At 43.7% G+C, this 22,704-nt stretch overlaps 1 protein-coding gene across 4 annotated transcripts in view; it reads left to right on the forward strand.

Moving 5' to 3' along the window:
• Positions 1 to 22,704, forward strand: part of MAST2 (microtubule associated serine/threonine kinase 2) — a 161,275-nt gene that overhangs the window by 57,463 nt on the left and 81,108 nt on the right. For 3 of the 4 annotated variants that reach the window (XM_040705378.2, XM_046944860.1, XM_046944861.1), the window contains 2 exons: positions 11,932 to 11,963; positions 20,825 to 21,031. In XM_040705378.2, coding sequence (XP_040561312.1) covers positions 11,932 to 11,963; positions 20,825 to 21,031 — 239 coding nt within the window. Of the gene's footprint in view, positions 1 to 11,931; positions 11,964 to 17,859; positions 18,244 to 20,824; positions 21,032 to 22,704 lie in introns of those variants that run through there. The other variant, XM_040705386.2, reaches the window with a different exon arrangement.

Here is a 22,704-nt window from a genome sequence, read left to right on the forward strand (position 1 = left end):
ATAGATCTCACTTATTTCTAATTTGCTCAATGAGAGCAGAAGGGGTTAGGAAGAGATTAATCTTATTCATAGAGTCGTCCATGGTGGAAAAGACCCCTCAAGGTCATCAAGTCTAACCATCAGCCTGGCTAGCCAAGTCCCACCACCAACTCATGTCCTCAGTCTCTGAACCACCTCCAGGGATGGGGACTCCTGCGCCCCCATGGCAGCCTGTGCCCATGCCTGACCATATTCTCTGTGAAGAAATTCTTGATATCCAGCGTGAACCTCCCCTGGTATGAATGTTTGGAAATATTACTTTATTTTTGTCAGTCATTTGCTTCATTAGTTTTATGTCCTGTTCATTATCTCTTTAAGACTGAATAGGCAGTGGATGCTATTTATTATATTAAACATTAACAAGACTCAAAGTATTCAGTCTTGAAAGCAAGATGTAGTACTGTTCATTAGATATTTTGCAAATGATTCCCCGTAGTTTGTTTTACAGTATACATTCTGCTTTGTAGAATCAGTGTGCACTGAAATGCTGTGTACATCTGCATTTATTGTTAAACTTGGGTAGAAAGAGGCTTATAAATACTCCATCTGAATTACTGGGAAAATTAAAATAATATTGTAGTCATCTGTGATGCCCGTTGATTTTTAAGCAAGCTGTAATTGCAGCGCAGGCAGAGGGGGTGCAAACACTGGCTGGTTTCTGATAGCCTCAGCAGACGGGGAGAGTATGATTTAGGTTGCTTTACCTCCTGCTGAAATACCTCCAGCCCTGTGTTTACAAAGCAGGGCACTTTCAGAGGAGCTCATCTCCTGGTGAGACAGTACGTGCTGCGTCAGAGAAGATGCTTTTTTTTTTTTCCTCTGAGGATATGTATTTTTTACCAGACCTCTGATAGGTCCCATTCCTGTGAGCCAACTCAGTTTTTCTCCTAAACGTCGAGCTGATGTTTTCAATTGTTCTAAAAAACGATGAGGAAAATAAATGATGGGTAGAAAGATGTCTGATTTGTTGTTTAAGAAGATGGTGGAGAATTAGTAAAAGTGGAAAAGCGTCTTTGTAAATGTGTTACTTGTAACCTGTTGGGTTTTTTGTCATAGAAGTGAGAAAAGACTCTTTAAGATGTTAAGTCAAGAATGCTATTTACCATATGTGTAAATCTGCAGCAACCCCAGGAACCGCGCTAGGATTACTTTGGGGTTATTATAGATGATGCTTAAATCTTCCTACTGCCAATCATGTGCAATTTCTGGGTTAGACAGTGGTCTTGCTTTCTGCTATTAGAATTCCAAATTCAGCAAATAGTGGGTCTGTATTAGAAGTAAACCTTTAAATCCAGAAACTTTTTGATGGAGGGTGTACCGTTCAATGAAGTAAACTGCCACGCTCAAAGCACTGAGCTGAGTTTGGTGTGATGTTTTAACCTGAAGAAGAAGATTAAGTGGGAATCGTCCTCCTTGCTTTTCTTTGCTGTGCCTTTCTTTTGTGAGAAATTGCACAGTGAAAACATTCCAAGAGCTTTGAACCTGCTGCAGTCAGAGTATGGTGAGACTACTTTATCTAAACTGTTTATAGAAGTGAAGCACATCGGTTAACACAGAACTAAATCTAGAGGTAAATTACTGAACTGAATCCAGGTGTGCTTTTGTAGGCAGTGGATGATTTTACAGGATAGGCCACAGCAGCTGAGAGAATGCATTCATGTCTAAGGATGGATTGAGGAGTTAAACACTGAAACAAAATAAACCAAGGTTTTTCTTGATGGAGAAGGCAGTGTATTATACTACACTGCATGCAGGTGGAGGTTGCTATTGGAAAGGCTTTCTTGGGTTATTTCTTCACAGATGGTCACTAAGCTAGATGAGCTTTTCAGCTTTTTCTTCATAGTTCAGTCCCTCTCAAACAAATATACCAATACTTCAGTGAGTGTTCTTATTTTATTAATAGATACTATGACATTTATGAGTTTTAACAGCTACTATAAATGCTTGTTATACAAAAAATCCTCCAGCACTCATGGTAAGCGCATCAAAACTGTAACTTCTGCTCTGAGAAGTGCTGTGGATGGGGCCTGGTTGTTACAGTGGGGTGGGCGGATGAAAATTGCAACGAAACTGTTGAAAAACAGCTGTGAGCAACTTTGCACAGGGATACAGAGCATGCTTTTTGTTTTTATTTATTGTGATCGCACCATTCTGGCACTTTGTTTTGCCTGTATTGACATTTATGTGCTACTTTTTCCAGTGCGTGTGGCTTTCTGTAGGTTGTGTGAGGTGTGGATGGGCTTCAGTTCTGGGTTCCAGTGCTTCCAAAGCACATTAAATGCATTCAGTTGAAGACAGCGTGTTAACGACTTTTGAAATAAAGCCGTTGTTTGCTCACTACCCAGAAGCCAACATGGGCTGAGTGCTGTGAGCACGTTTGGAATTGAACCTCCAAGTATGAACAAAGACATTGATTAGCACGGCTGCTGTGTGATCTGTCAGCTCCAGGAATAGCCCCTTTCTCAGTCCTGCTCGGAGAACAGGAATTGTTGAATGGCAAATTCTGAGGAATGTGCAAGTCTTGTAAATTTCTTCTGTACCCATAGGTACAAAGCGGAATATTCCTTAAAATATGCCTTTGAAGCCAACACCTGGATGAGCCGAAACCTCACAGTTCCTTCCAAAGGGCCAGGAGGTGTGGAGGATGAAGAGACCTGGATGCTTTGTAGTATGGAAGAGTAATGGCTGTGCAGACGGTCCTGAATGCTTGAAAGTCTTTTCCCAGTGATGAAGTCATTGTTTGTTCTAATTTGAAGTATTATAAAAGACAGAAGACAGAAGTTTTAGAGATTGATTACTGTCTTTTGTCTCCATATATTTTCAAGAGAGTACATATTTATAATTTAAGTGCAACAGAGAGAAAATTCTGGCCAGGACGTGTCCTTGTAATAGAATCAGCTGTTTCTGTCAGTCCATTACAGAGCACACTAATCACCCATCAGAACTAAAGTCATTAGGCACAGTCTGCAGTTTCTCAAATCTGTGCTTTGGGAGCATGTCTGCATTTTACTTGTTCTGTAATTGGGGATGAATTTTCCTTTGCTCTGAAACAGATCTCTTGGCACCAAGGAAGTCTGAATTATCCAACTGTATTAAATGTGAGGTGGTTCAGAAATAAATCTGTGAAAGATCACATGCTTCTTCATATGAGAAATCACAGAGAGCCGAAAAACCTTAATTCACTTGACATTTGCTCAGTTTATGATATACCTGAAGGACAGCCTGGATGTGGCTGATTAAAAATACGCCCAGGGATGAGGTCAGGCGGTGCCTGCGATTCCCAGCTCTGCTGGCTTTCATTTCCAAAGCAATAGATGTTGCTTTCCCAAGATAGGCTCTGCCCGCTCCGAGCCCAAAATTGTCCTGCATACATCAGTATAAACCTTTCACCATGCTCAGTTTGATCTGTACGTTAATCTTGGGTTTGGCCTAGCACTGCCTTGCAGTTCTGCATTTTATTTTCCACCTTCTTGTCGCGTGTGAACATGGCAGGGAGTGCTGTTCCCATGGAGGGAAGGTAGCCCAAGACTGTCATTTTATAATGAGGGTAAGGTTGGTGGTTGTTACAGTTCCTCTACCTGATCAAAACTGAGGAGAACATTTAATTGCCAGGTATTTCTAATTGTTTTGGTAATTTAGATATTTCAAAGCAAATAAAGCACCTACTTAAAAGTATGTGTGAAAGAGCTGGTGGGAGAGCTTGCTTCACGTTAATGTGTTTTTCACTGAAAATACTGTTTTCTAGAATGAATTCTAGGCAGGTAGCTGTAGAAATACTCTGTGTGTAACTCAGGTGAGTCACCCCTTATATATCCAGGGGATCAATCTTTCCCTATGCACGTAATGTGACTGCAGATTTTCTGTGGCTCTTTGCTTTTGCTGTAAGTATTACCTGGGAATGAAGCAGTAAAGCCCATTCGTCCTTTACACGTATGGAGGATTTAGGTTTCAGCTTGGCTGTGATTTGAAGCCTGCTGCACGTGAGCAGTATTGCACCATTCACTAATGAGGGCAGAAAGAAGTTAGGAGTTCTGCTGACTGCTCACGGATATACAAGTGCTGGTGGGCACCTGCTTGTTCCAGACTTTCTTATGGTGCCCAGCACGTGGAGGTCCTCATAAAGCACAGGACTGCCTTTATTCCTTTGCAGAACCAACCACCTTCCTCCTGTCCCCACAGCCCTCCAGCTGCTGAGAAGCAGAGATTAGAGAGGGGCGAGCTGGAGTGCCTCGTGCAGATTAGCAAAGCAATGAGGAATTGCATCTGCTTGTTCTCTAAATAACGTCCGTTCAGAGCAGATGTAATTAACTACTGAACTTAATGGATGCCTCGTGAGGTTACAGATGCTATCAGTCATAAACGGGATGAAGGCAAGGGAGCTTTATAAGCTCGGAATCCCTTTTAGGGCTAATTACTAAATATCTTTAAAATTGATTGCTTCTGCTTTCAATTTCTGAGAGTGTTCTCCCGTGATCTATGTGGAAGGGACGTGGTGCAGCTTTTGGGCAGGGTGGGGGACGCCTGCAGTGTGGGGGCTGTTTGAGGAGCAGTGCTGTTCCTCTGCCACAGGGCTTTTTCCCAGAGATCTGATATTAACAAACTTGGTCTTATTTCAGGGGCTGCTTTGTGCTCTGACACAGATGTTCTTGGTGCCTGAATTATTTGAGAAATACATGGTTGCAAAGATCCCCGGGGCAGTGGCACGGCCCCGATCGGCTGGAGCTCAAGGAACTCAGCTGTGGGGTTTGGGTTTGGGTGGTGCTGTGCAGAGCCCAGAGTTGAACTCGATGATCCCTGGGGGTCGCTTCCAACTCAGAATGTCCTGTGATTCTGTGTCAAATGTCCCAGCTTAACATGGAGGGAAGAAGCCACAACTGACTTCATTCCTGCCTGTCTGCTTCCCAAATAGCATATGACTGGGGCCTTGGGGAGAGGCAAACCTGACGATAACCGGGACCCTTCTGGCTGTCATGAGATGCCTGATGATGATGTTAATGTTGAGCTTATGGTGAACCTTTTTCGGTACAGCTTTTCACTATCAGAGTTCTCTCAAGCTACGTATTTCAATGCAATTCTCTTTGTAACCACTGATCCTTGCTCCACGCTTGCATCACCAATGCACTGAATGGATGTGAGCTGGTCAGCAGCACCAGAAGTTTTCACATCAGATACCCCCTGTTTTGCAGAACTTCTATGCAAGGTAACCCATGTGAGTGCTGGGCTCGAGTACTCAGTTATTAACTGAACAGAAGATACTTGATGATTTTTGTAAGCAAAACGAGTGGTCAGGTAGCCTTGAAGCCGACTGTCAATTCTTTTAGCAACAGCCTTTTAGGGAGCAGATGTGTGTACTGTAGAAATGACAACCGACTTAATCATAGATTAATATTAGTACGAGCCAACGAGAGAGGGAATGAAATGGGGTTTGTTTATTTGTAATGCTCTTGGTATTCTTAGCAGCTGTGACCGTTTCCTTGGGGTCGCTGCATGCCCAGTCTTGAAGGAATTTTTGGTGCAAGTCAAGACAGGGTGATTTACAGAGCAGCGTCTAACAATAGTGTGCTCCTGTGTGTCTCCGAGATGACGCTCCTTTCTGCATTTTCCAAACTCTTGCACAACATGACCTTCCGACTTAAATTTCTCAGACTGGAGTGGCCTGGCAGAATAAGTGAGCATTGTGAATGCTGCTGCTGTTGTTTGGGTGGCAGTTGGAGCTGGGCAGCCTGCTCCGCACACCGCCTGGATCAGTAATCTGCTTTGTGGCCTTGTAAAGCTAGAATTAGGTAATGAGAAAGATTAATGAGCTGTCTAAGCTGTGTGCGTTATTCCTCTCAATATTCCTCTCCCTCAGGCTAATCTGTGCAGAAATATAATGTACATAACAGAGACTTGGAGTTGGTTCAGTATGTTTGTTCTCAGATTTTAAGCTATAGCCTGCCTTTTATTTACAGAAGGCTTCCGTGCATCTCGGCTTGTCTGAAGTTGGTCCATACATTTGGACAGCTACTGTGTTTTGGGAGTCAGTTATCTGACAGCCTACTGAAGCTACTGCTATTGTGTTTTATATGTTGACTGTTATGAGAGCAAGTCTTTTCTGCTGCTTGTTCTGTGCTTCTGCGCCACATCTACAACTCTTGGGGCTGCAAAGTATAAGCTGTAATCTTCAAATGAAGTTATATCTGTGATCTTTGATGTGCTACCTATTAAAAGTAAGTTTGGCAAATGTATTTGAAGAGAGCTGCTGCTATACAATTGCTCTTTTTTTTTTTTTTTTGTTAGCCTTGGGGAAGACAATCAAGCTGATGGTAAATTAGTTTGCTGACATCCAGGATGGAGCAGCTGAGTTACTGTACCTGCTCTTCTTAATGTGACCGGGCTTCTCAGGGGTTGGCTTTAATTTTCAGAAACCATTCACTGTTTAACCTCAGCTGAAAAGCCTGGGATCAAATATGAAGGTAGCTATTTTCTTTACCGTGAAAGAAAGACTGCTGCTTTACTGATAGCATGAAATTAGACTGACCCCGGGCTCTTAGTCCCGAATAAGAGATAGGAATGAACGCTACGGAGGAAATGAGACTTGGAGAATTGCAAGTCATTCAGCATTCTGTTAGCGAGCCTTGGCTGCGAGTGCCCACACAGCACATAACCCACAGCTCGGCTGCAGCTGCTGTGGGCCCGGGCTCGGACTGATCTCTCTGCTCACACACTTGGCCATGTGGTTTGCATACACTGTTTGTGTTGTCATCTGTCTGTCCAAGCTATGATGTGTGGCTTCGGTTGCATTTGTTGACATGAGTGGGTTTGGTTGGGCCCATGGTGCTCTGCATCATATTGTACTGTGGGCTTCAAGACGTGATGTGGTGTACGTAACGTGGAGTTCTCACTCCAGCTCATATAAAAAAACCCCAATATTTATCTATCTGTACGTATGCACAGAAATACACATACATGTATGAATACTTTTAAAGCCTACCTATCTATCTATATGATATGCACATTTATGGAAGTGGAGCCCACTCAGAATATTCTGTGAAAAGTGGAAATCCTCATCGGTTTTGAGATGTATTCTGTAATTACTGAAGGCCAAGTCAGCAGTAGCCTTAGTCTTATGACGAGCCCAGGGGTTAAGTGGTACAAAAGGTTAGTGGGCAACTTCCAGAGCCATATATTGTTGAGAGGTTAATGTGCAGATGTGGCCCAGATCCTTCACTTTGCCTACGAAGGGGGAACTTTGTGTTGCTCAGACAGAAGGGCTCGTGGGGGGCAAGGAAATAATTGGCTGTGATTGACAATTTGGTTTAAAGTTGAAAGGGCTTTTAGCTTTATTTTCTTCTTTGCCATTATTTGAAATAAACCCAAGGCTTTTTGTTTTTTGTTTTTTTGCAGAAGAGTGCAAAAAGGCCAGAGGATGCTTGAAACATTAAATGCATCATTGTCTGATTCTTGACCCATTGGTTTCAGGGCTGATATAAACTGTTTATTTAGAGAAATGGGGTCATCTGTCAGCCCAACAGCTGGCTTTTTTTTTTTCTTCTCTCTTTCTTTTCCCCCCCCTGTTGTTTTTATATGTCAGTATACTTTGCAAATGATGTTTCTACAGACAGGTAACTTCTGCTGAGGCAGGGAACTAATCCGAAGAACGTGTTTTGTTTGCTTTGGTTGTGTAGGGTATTTAGGGTAGCACCTGAACAGGCGTACCATGGACCATCGCAGTGCCATGCAGGTGGTCCTGAAGGATCTGGCACCCACAGCCATGAAGGTGAGAGTTCCTAGGGAAGGGCACTTTGGGGAAGAGGGGTACCACTGGGTTTGGCAGCTCAGGATGTGTGCGATTGATTGTAGGTGTAAATTCAGTACGGTGCTGGGTAAGGTCTGGGAATGGAGCTCAGTGCTTTGAATGGCAGTAGGAAGTGTTTGGGTGTTTGTTTTCTGTGCTTTAAGCATCACTGTAGTTAGGCAGATGATGTAACCATATGATTCTGAATTTAGTTTCTAAAAAGACAGTATACGATATAAAATAGTATCTGCAGTATACTCCATAGGCTAATCTGGCATTCAGTACAGGTATGGTTTGTGTTGCTGTTTAAAATTCTTTGCTGATGAGTTTGGCAAACAATTTCAGATGTAATCATTACCTGAGAGAGAAATTGAGAAGTACTGTTTTAATAACCATTTACAGTGATATGGTGAAAAGAAGGGAATTATTTTTCTTGACAGATTCTGATAGGAAAAGAGGAGCTCAGTGTGGGGTGGGCGTTTTTTTTTTTAATCGCCGTGCAAAATTCTTTGCTGTTAATCTGATGGATGGGTTACAGTTTGTCCTTGCCCGGCCAGGTTGTATTTTCCATCAGAACTGGAGATTCTAACCCTCATTATATCATTTCTGTAATGCAAATGGTTATGTATAGAAAGAGATTTAATTAATCCCCTGCTGGTCGGTAGATACCCTACAGCAAACGTAGTCAGCAAAGGAAAAAAATGAAAACAGGAGCGCGTGGTGCCAGGTCAGTGAGCGCCAGTGGAATTTCATCATCTGTGAAATATTAACTTATTAACTGAAATGTATTTACTGGTATAGCTGTAAAAATATTTGTCTATTGTCCCAACTGGTGCGATAGGGAGCTGCCGTGCTCAAGCCAAGGTCAGAGGCGATCTCAGGAATCACACTGGCTGCTCTGGCAGAAGTGTGAGGCGTCCTGAAGGCCGCCGTGGTTCTCCCTTTAATTTGGAAGGGCTGCATTTAAACTGCCATCAGTGCAGCTCCGGCATCCAGCTCTGCCTGTGGGTCTGTGCCATATGTGCAGCTACGTATTCAAGGGCAAATTACGGGATGGAGATAAAGTGACAATTCTGAGTGATGGGCTCCAGTTCTCTTCACACTTTTATAACACAACATAGCAGTTTAAAAGATGTGGGTTGTCGCATAGGTCAGTGAACAAATAGACTTTATTTCCATTCCATGTAGTGTGCATATATGCGTACGGAAAGATAACACTCTTTCTGTTCCATGACACAGTTATGTTTTATGGCAATTTCCGAATACAAGAGATCACTATAGAATATGTTTTCAGTATGTATGTAGAAAACCATGTATTATGTAAACCAAAAACTATGTTTATAATGACCAATATGTTTCTGTCTTGAGTTCCTTGCTGCCTGAAAAATGATGGGGCCGGTGAGGATCCGGTTCTGTTGTGAGATCAGAACTGGAGTGTGTTGTAAGGGCGTCATTTTATATCTGCATTATTTGAGATGATAAGGTAGAGGGAAACAAATATAAGGCACTCCTTTGAAGAAGGGGCTCAGAACCAGCTTTGATAAATGCTACGATGCTGTATTTCTTCCCCAGAATTCATTTTTCACTACTTGTCTGCAAACCTGCTGTCACTTTTGTCATGTGGAGCTCAGGCTGCGTGTTTAATAACTGCTCCTCGAAACATGGATCTGATACAAAAGGTTAACTTTCAGAGCAGTCTGTTGCTGCCGTTTGTGTACTGCGGGACTTAATTCACTTCTTATTTTTGTGTGACGTAGGATCTGTGAAAGAGGTTCTTTGTTTCCACTCCCAGCATTTCCTTGTGAACAACGTGCAGCAGTCATTTAAAATATGCAACACTTAGCGTAAACCAAATGTAAAACGTAAGCCTGTGTGGGGGGTTGTGCCGATACCCTGCAGGGAGGCTGGCTGTGGGCAGCGGTGGTGTCTGCAGGAATGGGCAGCAGAAGTGCTGGGGGAGACAGGTGTGCCCTGGGAAGAGGCGTGGGTCGTCCTCGTTGGATAGGCGGTCAATGTGAAAATAGCCCTTCTGCATGAAGGGTTACAGCTGCACCCTGTAAATAGTGCTTCAGACCGAGCAGTTGCAGCTGAACGCTCTTCTAGGAGTTATCTTGACTCTTTAAATGTGATTTATTTTCAAAGGATGGGTGGATGTGTAATGGCATGCTCAGCTGTAGAGTGGGTGGGAGCCAGTCAAATCACACCTCCCTCATCTTTGAGTATCTGAAACATTTAATCTGCACAATAAAACTGATTCTGAGCAGTTTTCACTTTCAGTGGGTATTTGTGAAATGCTGTTGGACTTTCTCAGTTGTGTTTCACGTAGTTATTTAATCAGCATTTTTGTACTGCTGCTGCATGTTTGAAATTATCCTATCATTTGTAGGACCCACTCTCAATGTCTCCCCCTGCACACACAAAACTCCTAAGCCAGCATAAACTCCAGCTGAGCGTCCGCCCTGCGACCACATCCCCACTCAGGTATTTACTGGCACTGTGTCCCTTGGAGGTCTGCAGCCTTCTTTGGGAGTGTCCTGAGATGGGCATCAATTCTGGCTGCTGTCCGCTCCCTCCTTGCTTCCATCCCCAGCCATTGTGTGTTGCCTTTTTCTCTGAGATGGAACTTCTCAAGGTGACTGTAAGGAGGCAGAGCTCCTGGTTCTGCTGCTCACTGCTATCTCCAGTGGCCATACCGCTGCTGGGTTAACTGGAAGCCTATTGATCCCACAGCCATGCGGTATTTGTCAGGGCTGAAAAGGATCGCTGCATGGACAGGGCAACAGTTCAGCTGCATTGAGATATCATCTGCTTGTATGTTTTCTTCTTTATTTGGAAACTCAGCTGATGACAGATTTCAAAAGATGATTTCATGAACAATGCTTGAATCTTTCTTTTAACCTTGGGTGTGTTTGATCCTGAAATAGCTATGGTGTAGGAAGCATTAAGGCTTTCATCATGTGAGTATAACAAGTGTCCAGCAGAGGAAAGGAAAAGCTTTGGCTGCTCCTATTACTGGATCATGATTCCTGCAGTAGTTTGTGGCAGAATCTCAATGATGAGAAGTGTTAGAGCTGTTCTGCAGCCCTCGTGCCTGGAACAAAGCAACACGTGAGGCTCACATCTCAAAAGTGAGAAGGTGGATAAAGAGATCTAAAGATCACTGCTTTCCTTTTCCAGCCAATGCCATGACATGTCAGTGCTTCATATGTCTGCGTGGGCCAATTCTGGGGTGGATTGCTCTGGGAGAAGTGGATCATCATTTAGGTAGAGGAGGCACCTTTGTTCTGTTGTGTCTTCTGTACAGTGGGTTAATTAGTTGCAGATAGATTGCTCACATGATGCAAGAGATGCATTACACATAGAATCATAAAATCATTTGGGTTGGAAGGGAGCCTTGAGGCTCATCCAGTCCAACTCCCCTGCACTGAACAGGGACACCCCCAGCTCCATCAGGTGCTCAGAGCCCAGTCCAGCCTGACCTGGGTGTCTCCAGCAATGGGGCATCCACCGCCTCTCTGGGCAACCAGTGCCAGTGTATGTGTGTGTGTATACGCACATACATTGCACACAAACCTGGAACAGTGTGAGGTATATGATAATTACACCGTATCTACTTACCCACTTGCGTTGGCAAAGAGCATTCATTGTTATGCAGACTTCACAGTTGGAAGCTTTTAATTCTTTCTAATAAACGAGAGTAGATGAAATACCTTTTTAGAATATAAAACATACAACCTGTTATAGATGCTCACGATTTATTATCTCACACGCTTGAAATGTTTTGATTAGCTCTTGACAAGTTTGTCTGATGGCAGGAATTTATTCCTCGATGCTGGGAGCTGTCAGCTTTGCGAGACTTCGCACGTGAAATCTGCTCAGTGCTGTGAAGCCGTAATGAAATCCCAAACTTTAGAGAACTCATACTTGCAAATAATACATGTATTTGTGCCTTTACTCTTTAGCTCCAGCGGCTGCGGCACTCCCTGGAGCTCGGCTGGCTGCTGCCACCTGGCGGCCCCGGCCCTTAGGGGCTGCTCCGCTGCTGCTGAGGAATAGGTGAGCAATACAGAAACAAGAGAAATTAACTCTGCTTTTTAATTCTGTTTGTTTTCCAGAAGGAGCTCAGTCTCCCCAGAAGAGGAAGCTTGTAAGTAGAACTATTCTTTATTCATTATGTGGTTTGATTTGAACGTGTATAGCAGTTCAGCTGTGGAAGCCATATCAATAGGCAGGTCTCCTGTTTTCTGTCGGTGTTTTCAGGAATCTGTCAGGCATTTGGAAGCAGCCAGCTTGCATTTCCCTGAGGTTAAGCCTCTATTCATTTCCTTACATGTAGCAGGAAAGTTAGCAGTAGTGTAGGCTTACTGCTAATTATCAGCTTCAGCTGATCCTCCCCTGGAAGGAGCGGCGGTGTTGGGTATTATTTGCTGTGACATCCCCAAAACGATTCGGCCGCCATCTCTGGTTATTGCCGTGCTGTGGACTGCTTTGATGACTGCTCTTCAGTCTGTGCTGGCAGAAATCTCTGTGCACAGATCCTGGCCTGTGCAGTCAGGTGCCTGCAGAGCATTCTGTGTCACAGAGATATTCCAACCAAGCGGTAGATGTTGGGATAAGCAGGCTTCTAAAATTAAGTTTAAACAAGTAGCAGACTTCTAGTATTGTGATGTTTAAAAAATCTTAGGGAATTAACAGTTACAGTAAGAGAATTTCGATTCTACTGTGCTTACAGATTTACAAGAGATGGCACTATTGATTGCATTGTATAAAAGGGAAAGCATGTGAACTGGCTGCTGTTGCACTGTGATTTGTAATGGCTTCCCAAAGCTTGTATGCCACAGACATGAAGCTCACAAAAGCACATAACCTTTCTTCCTCAGGTTTTACTGAGAAATAACTTTCAACCATTTAATGCAAGCCTCCCCCCCTCCTTTGTATAAGAGGTGGTGTTTGGAAAATGCTGTGTAGTGCCACTGACTCAGTCCTGAACAACGCAGTGAATCAAAAGGCTTTTTCTTTAAATGGGGTATGATCAAAACTTTGTATTTAGTTCACATGACAGCGATCAACTGCTCAATGAGTCACATAAATAAGAATGTGAAACTGCTTTTATTTTTATGTTTTTGCAAGCATGCCTCGAAGGCAAGCTTGGCTGTATTTGCTGGATGTGTAGGAATGGTGGTGTTGATGAGCTGGAGATTGTGAAGGTTCTTTGAACATTTGGTGTAACAGAGAATTACCAATAGGGTTTGTGTTTGTTTGTTTAACACAACATTGTTTTTGTAACAAAAAATGTGAAGTTGCAATTGAGGATGCCAGAGATTTTCCCTTCCTTCAAGTGTGGAGATGGGTACAGCACAGAACTGTTCATACATTTACATTTGAAATACTTGAGATACAAATGAAATCCTTCAAGTGTGTAATGTTTTGTTTGATTGTGACTAAGCAATGACTGAATGTTTTATTTCTGCACTGATTTAACACCATCAGCTTTTATTACCTGATGTTAGTTTTCTGCCATCATAGCAATCTATGTCAAGATGACCCAGGTAATAAATTTAAAGCACAAACTTGCAGCTACTGGCGAGACTAAAGCCTGGGAGGAATTGAAATGTGTTCATTTAGTTGCGTTTGTATTTGCTTACTTGTATTTTCTGGAATTACAGATTTTGTTGTCAGTTCTACCAAATGACTTCTCTTTCCTTGAGAAGTTTAAGTGTTTAAGAACTCAGTGGTGCATTATGGCTTATGTATATTTGTGTTGATGCCATATTGATAAGCATATGGGATCACTGAAGAAGGTTCTGTGGAGCTGAGGCGTCTGATTTGGATATCCCAGTATCAGAGTGCTTGCTTGGTGTAAAATTAAAAGAAATAATCCACTGTTAGTCTTTAGATCAGGAATTAGAGAAGCTTTTATCAAGAAGGCAATAATAATAATGTGTGTGTATATATAAGGTATAAATGTTATATTTATAAATTTATTTAATCACTCTGTCAAAAGGAGTGCCCTAAGAATGTGCACCGAGATATATATTGTAGGCATTTCTCAGTTCTTCTGGAGGCTTTTCTTCGACCTGCATCAACTTACCAGCGAGCATCACATGCAAAAATAAATGTATTCTGAAAAGGCATTGTACTGTAGCTCAGGAGTAGGGGTGGTTATGGATGCAGTGAGGCCCTGAGTCACTGGCTGTCGTTCATTGACTTTTGTTTGCTGGCAGGAGGGAAGCAGGAATTGACAGATGGATGGAGCCTCTGGCTCGGAGCCAGGAATCCTCAAGAGGTGCATCCATTTTCTGCACAAACTCCAGCCTTTGTCGCAGTTCGGGGTCAATTGTGTTACATAGAAATATACAGCCATTCAGCATTTTCTGTGCTAGTTGGGAGGCTGGGCTACGTTAACTGCTGTAAAACAATCGTATCATGGCTGCTAGTCATTATTTGCCAGCAAGCCAGAGCTAAAAGGAAGACCTGATTATTCACAGAACGGCTGAGGTGAGAAGGCACCTCTGGGGTTACGTGGGCCAACCCCTGCTCCAGGAGCAGTACCTACAGCAGCAGTACCTACAGCAGCGTGCCCAGGGCCATGGCCAGGGATGGAGATTCAACAACCTCTCTGGGCAGCCTGCGTGGTGAAGTGCTTCCTCGTGTTCAGACAGAGCCTCCTGTGCTCCAGTTTCTGCTTGGCTAGGTCATTGTGTTGGTTGACTGTTAAGTTAGAAAGGTTTTAGACTGAAATAGTGAGATTACTTGTCATCACTGAATGGAGAAGGGAGAGCCCTTTCTGACAACACTTCTAACTTAGTCTTTATCTGACTCATTGCTTCATATTTGCCTGTGTCTGTCTTATTGACTCTATTTTTGTGCAGGAACTGGCTGTGGGCATCAACAACTGTTGCTTCCCTTCCTTGTGCTGAGGAAAAGAAGTGGAGTTAGATGTCTCAGTACTGAGAACCTGAAGGTCTTGTGTAGAAGCTGAACCAAAGGAGTGGTAGAATGGAGCCTGGGAAGTTTGTTATCGGCTCCTCTTCCATATCAGTAGAAGGGAACACAAGCTCATCGTAATGGTTTTTCCCTTGGAGGTCTTGCATTCTAATCTTAAACAGAGAGTGAGTAGGCACCTGAAACGGGTCGGGGAGTTGTGAGCAGGGCGTCACTAAGAGAAATGGCTCAATTATTGAGATACCATTTTGTTGCCATTGTGCTTGAAGTCTGTGTGCTCCTATGGAGGGTTCAGTTCAGTACACTGAAAGAACTTTCACTCAGCTGAGTTGTATGTTGTAAAGAGGTTGAATAATACAAGTATTAACAGAGGTATGAGTAGTAGCATTCTGTCTCTAGTGTGACTCAATAATCAGAGTTCAAAGTTTTCCTTGAATAAATTATGTATATAAATGTATTGGATATGTTTTTCTCGTATTTTGTTCACAAAAATAATTACCATTCATCAGTATTTTCTTTAATATCAAACAGCAAGTGCCGAGTGATAGACCCAAACTTTGATCTCCTTTCTATTAGTGGAAGTGGTTTAATTACTCGGGGCTGTTACCCTGTTCTCTGCTTTCAGTGCTACACAGATTGTTTTTGTACTTCTGCCTTCAGCTTCCAAGTGCTTTTGATGTGCACCTGCATGTTGAAGTGCACCGGGGATGCTCCAGGCCTGGGAGGACAGAGGCTCATGTCCATGTGTGTAACACAATGCACGGTGCCTGTGGGGGTTCGCTGTTTGCTTACATTGCTGCCTTGGCTGCCCAGCAGCCACCGGATCTGGCTGGAGAGGCACTGGGGCCATCCAGTTTCCTATTCACTGTCCCAATATTAATGAATGCAGTTGTTCGTAACATGAACTTTATTGACATGTTCAGGGCTTTTCATAAACTTTGTGAGTGTGTTTGAACTCCCCATGTTTTCTTGGGCAGTTGACCAGCTTGGATTGCTGTAATCGTTGCAATGTCTAAAGGTAATGTTTTATAGAAGGAAAATGCCATTTTCCCAAATTGTATCTAAATTTGAAAAGGGTAATTTCCTCAGCAAACTAGATTTGCAACACCAGCTTTTAATTTCAGATGCAAATTTTGGTACTAATTCTTTCCTGCTGTCAGACATCTGTACCAAATGTACCTTTGTAGCACACGTCTGGGGGAAAATGAGCCTGGAGACATAAGAAACATTAAAAATAATGATTACCCAGAGTGTATTCAGTAAAAACAGCTTTTTTTTCCCACCCCAAAATAGCATATTTTGATAGCTGTAAAGATTTCTTGTGTCATCAAAGACCAAATGCTAGCCATATTGTGTAAGATTAATTACAGTTAGATGGGGGGGGGGGGGGGGGGGGGACAACAGTAAAAGATTTGGATAATTGAGATACTACCAACTGCTGCTTTGATGGAGGTAAGTGCTGACAGGAGGTAGTATGAACCGTAACTTTGTATGTCTGTCTGTATGAAATATGGTGAGCAAGATAATAGTGTATGATAAAGACACGTGCCAGGCTCTTACTGTGGCCTTTATTCCTTTTAGTGTATTTTAAGGGGAATATTCCCCCCACTCAAAGGTAAGAACCTCTGCAGCCCTAGGAACTTCACAGGGGATTTCATTAAATAACAGTTTTCCTTACCCCTGGCTTCTTAACAAAATACCACTTAAACACACCAAGGCATCTCTCTGGGAGGATGTGCCGGATGCCAGTTTATATTGGCCTCTACTTCTGTTCTTTTTAAACTGTAATGCTTAGACCTTGGAAATAACAAATTTGATAGCAGGAAAAGAAAATGTGAGCTTTAGTGCTGCCTGATGTCTTTATCCTGTTCTGCTCAAGTGCTGTATCTACGGAGGAGTGGAGGACAACATTGGGTTGCTGCCCATCTTGGAGGGTGGACGTTTCTACTGGGGGTCCGTGCTGGGCCAAGTGCAGCCATAATCCCCCCCATGTGGGGAAGCCAAAGGGCAGTGAAAGGAGACAGGAGCGGCTCTGGGAAGGGGTGAGGAGTTCTGCTACTTCTGTGCTCTGGCTTGGGTCTGGAAACAGCGTAAGGAATGGTGCCTTCCTGAGCACTTCCTGCCGTGATATTTTTGTAGCTGGGGAGGTGGCACTGCCTGCTTCATCCTTCTGCGTGGGGCACGGGCTGCAAAAATAACCCAGAGCTCTCAGCTGTCCGTAGGGCTGGCCCTGGGGGAGGGATATGCTGAGTCCTTCCTGCGGGGCTCAGCGGGATGCTGCTGCTTGTACCCGAGGCTTTAAAAGTGGCTTGGGAGCATTGTTCTTATCAAAGAAGCAAAGCCCCCCCAAGAAGGGATGTGCTCCGGGTACCCCGGGCTGGCGGTCTGTGTTCCTGATGGGATTGGACTGCAGGGGCTGCGATCTGTGCCTGCCACTGTCTGCAGATAAGGGCTGTAATTGGGAATCTGCTGTGATGGATGAGAGCTTGTGACAGCAGCAGCTTCCCATGCCTAAATATGGGCTTCAAGAAAATTGGCAAAACACTTTAAAATCTACCAAAGATACGTATTTGGAAACATTATTTGGAAAGCTGACTTCTTACAGAGAACACTTTTTAGGAGTAGTTGACATTAGGAGGCGGATGCTTTCTGCAATAGCATGACACTGCTGTAGAGCTGATAGCAGCCACCATCTGCACACGGAGTGCCGACGTGCGTGGTGCAGGGGAGCACTGTGCCCTGCTGAAGGACATCCCCCTGCCCTGCTGCTCCCGGGCCGGTGCTGGCAGCCACGGGAGCTGCAGCTGAACTGAGCCGCACGGGGACTGTTTGAGTACAAAGTTGTGCGCGTGCTGAAGGGATTGATTCTGACGGGACAGGTCCATGTGCTTGCTCGCTGGCAGAGAACAGCTGCTCTTTGCACTGCGGATGACTCTGCAAAGGCTCTGGGTGCACGTGGGGACTCTGTTCCTATCGCGGTGTGAGTCTGCAAGCTGGCATGTGGGATTTGTGCCAGCACCCTTTGGAGTGTGCCTTCACGTCGTGCCTGCCATGTGACTGGGGGAGAGCTCCTGCCCCATGCAGTCTGGGAGAAGTTTGGTGATTTGCTGAGCACCGAATTGGGCATGCTGCTGTCAGCCCGGCAGCTCAGGTCGGTGTGTGTCAGACTCTTCTGTGCCTCCAAGCCGTAAACCGGTGGGCTTTGTTGCCTTTCTCTGGATTGATCGATTCATAGAAGATTTTTTTTTTTTTTTTATTAATAATTACATGTTGGACGCGAGCCATGTGACTAATCTGGAGCACTGCTGAACTCCTGAGGTCTCTGTGGCACTGGGGCACGCAGCCCTCGGGATCGCAGTGATCGCCGTGTGCCCTGCGCTCTGGGTCTCCTCTCCTTGGAGCCTCTTGTTGGGGGCAGAACCGCAGAGCACCGCAATGAAGCGGAGGAAGCAGAGGCTGGGAGCCCCGTCGCTGCGGATCCAGTAAGGGCTGCTGTGAGAAATGAGTTGCTCTTAAACATTTCAAGTGGAGACGGTGAAGAAAACAAGGCAGAGTATTCTGTGCTAAGAAACGGTGCTTTTTGTTGTTAGAATTTGTCCATCTTGCTTACTTGGCTGTATGCAAAATTTCATTTTGAGAACTGTAGCATTTTATTTCTGTACCATAAAGTACAGCCAGAAAAAAGAGCAGCATGTAAATGTTTTTGAATGACGTACACTGTGCACTGTGTTTAAGTTTTGTACCTGGTGTTGATTAATGCAGTGAGGCTAAATGTTTGGAACTCTCTAATTAGATTGCTCTTCCAAACCTAAAAAGCACTTCAAAGAAAGCTGTCACAGGGCTCTGATCTAGAGAAACCTTTGCTACCTTTGTTGCCTTCTTAAGCTAAGGCGACATATGAAAACTTCTAAATTTGAGGGGAAAAAAATAATTATTGACTCTGCCATGTGTTATTTCTAGAAATTAAAATTGAATCCTCTTCAATACTTTACAAGCACTTTGAAATGTAGTAGTGAGAATGGCAGTTTATTGATAGCCACGTTATTATTCCCATGGGTTACAGTAAGGAAGTCATCTATTTAGTGCTGTGTGTGTAAGCAGCGGGGTTAATGGAGCCTGCCCAGGGATGGGAGGGGCGGGCAGGAGGAGGCTTAACCTCCGTCTGCAGCCTGCAGAGCCCACCAGCTGTTTAAGCAGAGATTGCTCCTGGGGAGGTTTGCCAGTACCTAAAGGCTGCTGACTGATAACAACTATTCAGATTTAGTAGGGAATTAAAAACAGTGAACATTCGCAGCAAACGTGCTCAGCTTCAGGACTTCTCCTGGAGAGTGTCTGAATAGCCAACAGAAGCTGGAGCATGTCCCACATTGCCTTCTTGCTAGGCGTTGTGTCTAAGGACAGCAAATAAGAAACTTTTTACATCCCTCAGTTGCAATCACAGTGATAGTTGTAACAATACGGCAGCACCAGTTTGTTCTAACCTGGAGCACACTGAGCGTTGCCCAGCACTGCATGTTGCAAAGTGCTGCCCTCATTTTAAAAAGGAAAAGGCCAAACGTGCAGTGATAGCAGACAGTCATAACACTGACTTCCACTGTTTAGATATTGAATGCTTAATAACAGGTCTTTTGTAACTTTACTTGATTATATGTAGTTACATGCAGTTATGTGCAAAAAACAAACAAACAAACCCCAAATACTCCAACCAGAGATGATTTATTTTGGGGTCAAACCGATGGTTCCATTTGGATTCCCTACACTGAAAAATTAGAAGTGGTTGTATCACCACTTGGGAAAGAAAACGTGGTTAGAAGGAAGGCAGTAAGTTGTATGAATTTCCCAGACTAAAGCACTGAGTTTCATTATTGTCGGATAACCCCATGAGGGGTTCAGCTGATCAGCCATTGCACGCTGCCCCAGCACCAGGTGACAGCCATCCTGCCCCCACCTTACAGCTCGTATGTTCAGCGTGTAAGGATTCAACACAGGAACAAAGGCAGGACATTGCTGCCTTCTTTGGATAACTGAAAGTTCAAAACACCTTATCTTGTCACTTTATGGGAATCTGGGCAGAAGGCCCTCATCCTTTAAGTGTATTTCACAACACTTTTTTTGATTAACCAGGATTTCTTTATAGTATCAATAAATGTAAGTTAACTTTTCCTTTATTTCCAGTGAAGGACATCTCATCGTGTATAGTTCAATAAAGTAGGTCTGAAAGCTTTTTGCTGTTGATGTAGAAGTCTGTTTGCAGCTTCTTGAAAAGCAGCTACATAGCGAAATGTTCTGTGCTCTCTGCTTATAGGAGTATTTGTTGGCTGCTAACTTCTAGTCATGGTGTAATAGTTCAGTTTGCAGTGCAGTTTGCAGAACTGGGCACAGAGCTGGGAATTGGCCTACTCAGCTGCAATCCTACTGCTGCTGTGGCTGTGCTACGAAGGAGTCACGTAACCTCTTTGTGCCTCAGTTTTGCCACCGCTCAATTAGAATAAATTCATTTTGCAGCGCTGCTCTCAGGCTTAATTAGTTGTTGTAAAACATGGTCAGTGCTAAACGTTGTCCTCAAGGTAATGGTTCATGTAATTCATGTTTTCACTGTTGACTATTTCTATTGTTGCCATAGCTGTGGTGCAGCACCATGGCTCCCAAATTGCAGTCTGCGAAGGCTGTGCTGCGAATGGCCCGTGTCTGTCACTGGTGCCATTGCCATCTTGGTTGATTTTTCCCAGCTCAAATTTGCCATTAAAAGAATGGCCGGTGGTGTGTGATCCAGAAAACCTGGGAATCACTAAAAAAACAGGATTTGGGTAATTCCAGATCAGAAGATTTTTGTAGTGGAAAAATAATATGGAATAGATACTACATATTGACTGACAAGTACCTTTTGGTTTGGGTGATAATTGACTGACTTTGACCACTTAGTTTATTGTACTGATAGATAGGAGATAGTACATGTGTTTTGCAAGTCTTCTTTTTTTTCCTCTTCCTTTTTATTGATGTGATAAACAGAAGATGTGATATTGACCCTGATTTATTTTCTTTTCTACTGTGGCACCTTGTCAGAATCTCCTCTCCTTTGTACTCCCACTGCCGAGGAAGTGATGTCCATCAGCACACGTTCTCTCCTACATCAGCTCCAGGTCTGCAGCACCTTAAATTCCCATTTAGTGCTGACTGTGCGCTTGTCACGTCTCCTCTTGTATTTTACCTGAACTCACAAGCCCAGAGCAATCCATCTAGCCCATGCTACAGCCATCCATTTCAGTGGAGGTAAGGAGAGGTATCGACTAGGAATTTCTAACTGTTTGGTGTTGCTGTAACCACTTATGAACTTAACAGCTTTTTTGTTTGAGAAAATAAAACCTAACAGAAGGGCAGAGCCTGGTGACGTGTAATTTGCTTTCAGCCTTGTAGTGTATGGGTTTACATTGCGTTTCTACACATTTTTTAATTAATTTGTAGTTTAAGGCCCAGAAGATAAAATGAATGGAGCCCTGTCTGCCTGAGTGTGCACGCAGTTTCCTGGCTGTACCTTTTGCTGCCTTACGTGTGCATATTCAGCTGGTATGAAACAGCAGAGGAACCCCCACAGACATCACTGATGTCAAGAAAACCAACGTCAAAGTGAAGCAGCCCGGAGTGTGGCCCTTAAGAAGCCCTGCCTGGAGTTGTGGGTCTGTGCTAACCTACTGCAGTCTGTTCTGTTCACTGTAAATCCTTGTTAGCTTCTATGAGAAGTCAACACTCTGGATGCAATGCAGCATCCAAAAAGGATAATGAGTAAAATGAATCCTGCTGTCAGTGCACTTAAATAAGGGGTTAGGAGTTTGTAAACTGGAAAAAAAAAAAAAAAAAAAAAAAAAAAAGAAAGAAAAAGAAAAAAAGGCCCAAACAGCTGAGTTTATACTGAGGTGCCTGGGAGCTTGGCTGACATGTTTCACTTTCAGGATTAGCTCTCGCTCTATGCTGTGCTGTCACAGAACATGCAAGACCCCACTGGAAACCTCTGGTTTCCTCACTAATGATACCTAGTGAGATTGCCCCAGACAAAGGCTAACGTGATCTAGAGATCTTTGTGTGTGCAATTATGAAATTGGAGCTAAGCGGTACCTGCTTAAAACTTGAGCCAGCAGAGAGAGCTGGGTTTGAAGCTCACATGCTGCGCTGTGGAGGTAGCTGGTCAAATTTCAGCTGCTCATCAGGTGGTAATGCGATAGCCTCTAAACCCAGCCTGTTATTTCAGAGGGACATTGCTCCTGCTGGCCTGGGAGGAGTAACAAAAAAATGTGAAGTTTAGCTATTTTAGGCATCTGTCCCTCTAATGGAGAGAAATGTATATTGCATCTGTTGGGTGGAAATGGGGCTGTCAGCAAAGGATAGAGACGTTGTTCATGTCTGTTCTTGGCTCGTTGTGCATTGCCATGGGGAGAGGTGCCTGCCCAGCCTGCTGGTGTTGCTGCCTTGCAGAATGAGGGCAGCTCTCCGTGCTGCTCTGATGGGCAGTGATGGAAGAGCTGTCTCTTATTGTTTTAATATCATTTTCACCAATACGATTGGGAATGAATTCTTGTTACGTAAAAGCTGCTATTGGCTAATGTTCCTTTGTAAGTGTGCTTAAAGGTGATTGAATGCTGTTTAGAATTGGGGCTAATTAACAGTCTGGTCAGTAGTAATTAATTATCAAAATTAGATTATTGTTAAAATAGGTTGAGAGCTGCTCCATCTGTGAGGGGATCTAATGATTATTTATTGACTTCTAAAGCCTTTTTGGTGCTTACTGCTCTTTTTCCTCCACTTTTCAGGCTTCTGGCATGGATCAATGTTATCATTAAGAATAATTCATATAAAAGTCACAGTATCAAGTTATAAGTTATATTTCACTGTTACTATGGTCTCTTCTTGTTGGTAATATTTTTCACATATGGGGACCTTCCAGCCATCTG

This window comes from Gallus gallus, chromosome 8 (assembly GCF_016699485.2).
Source record: "Gallus gallus isolate bGalGal1 chromosome 8, bGalGal1.mat.broiler.GRCg7b, whole genome shotgun sequence".
Lineage (NCBI taxonomy): Eukaryota > Metazoa > Chordata > Aves > Galliformes > Phasianidae > Gallus > Gallus gallus.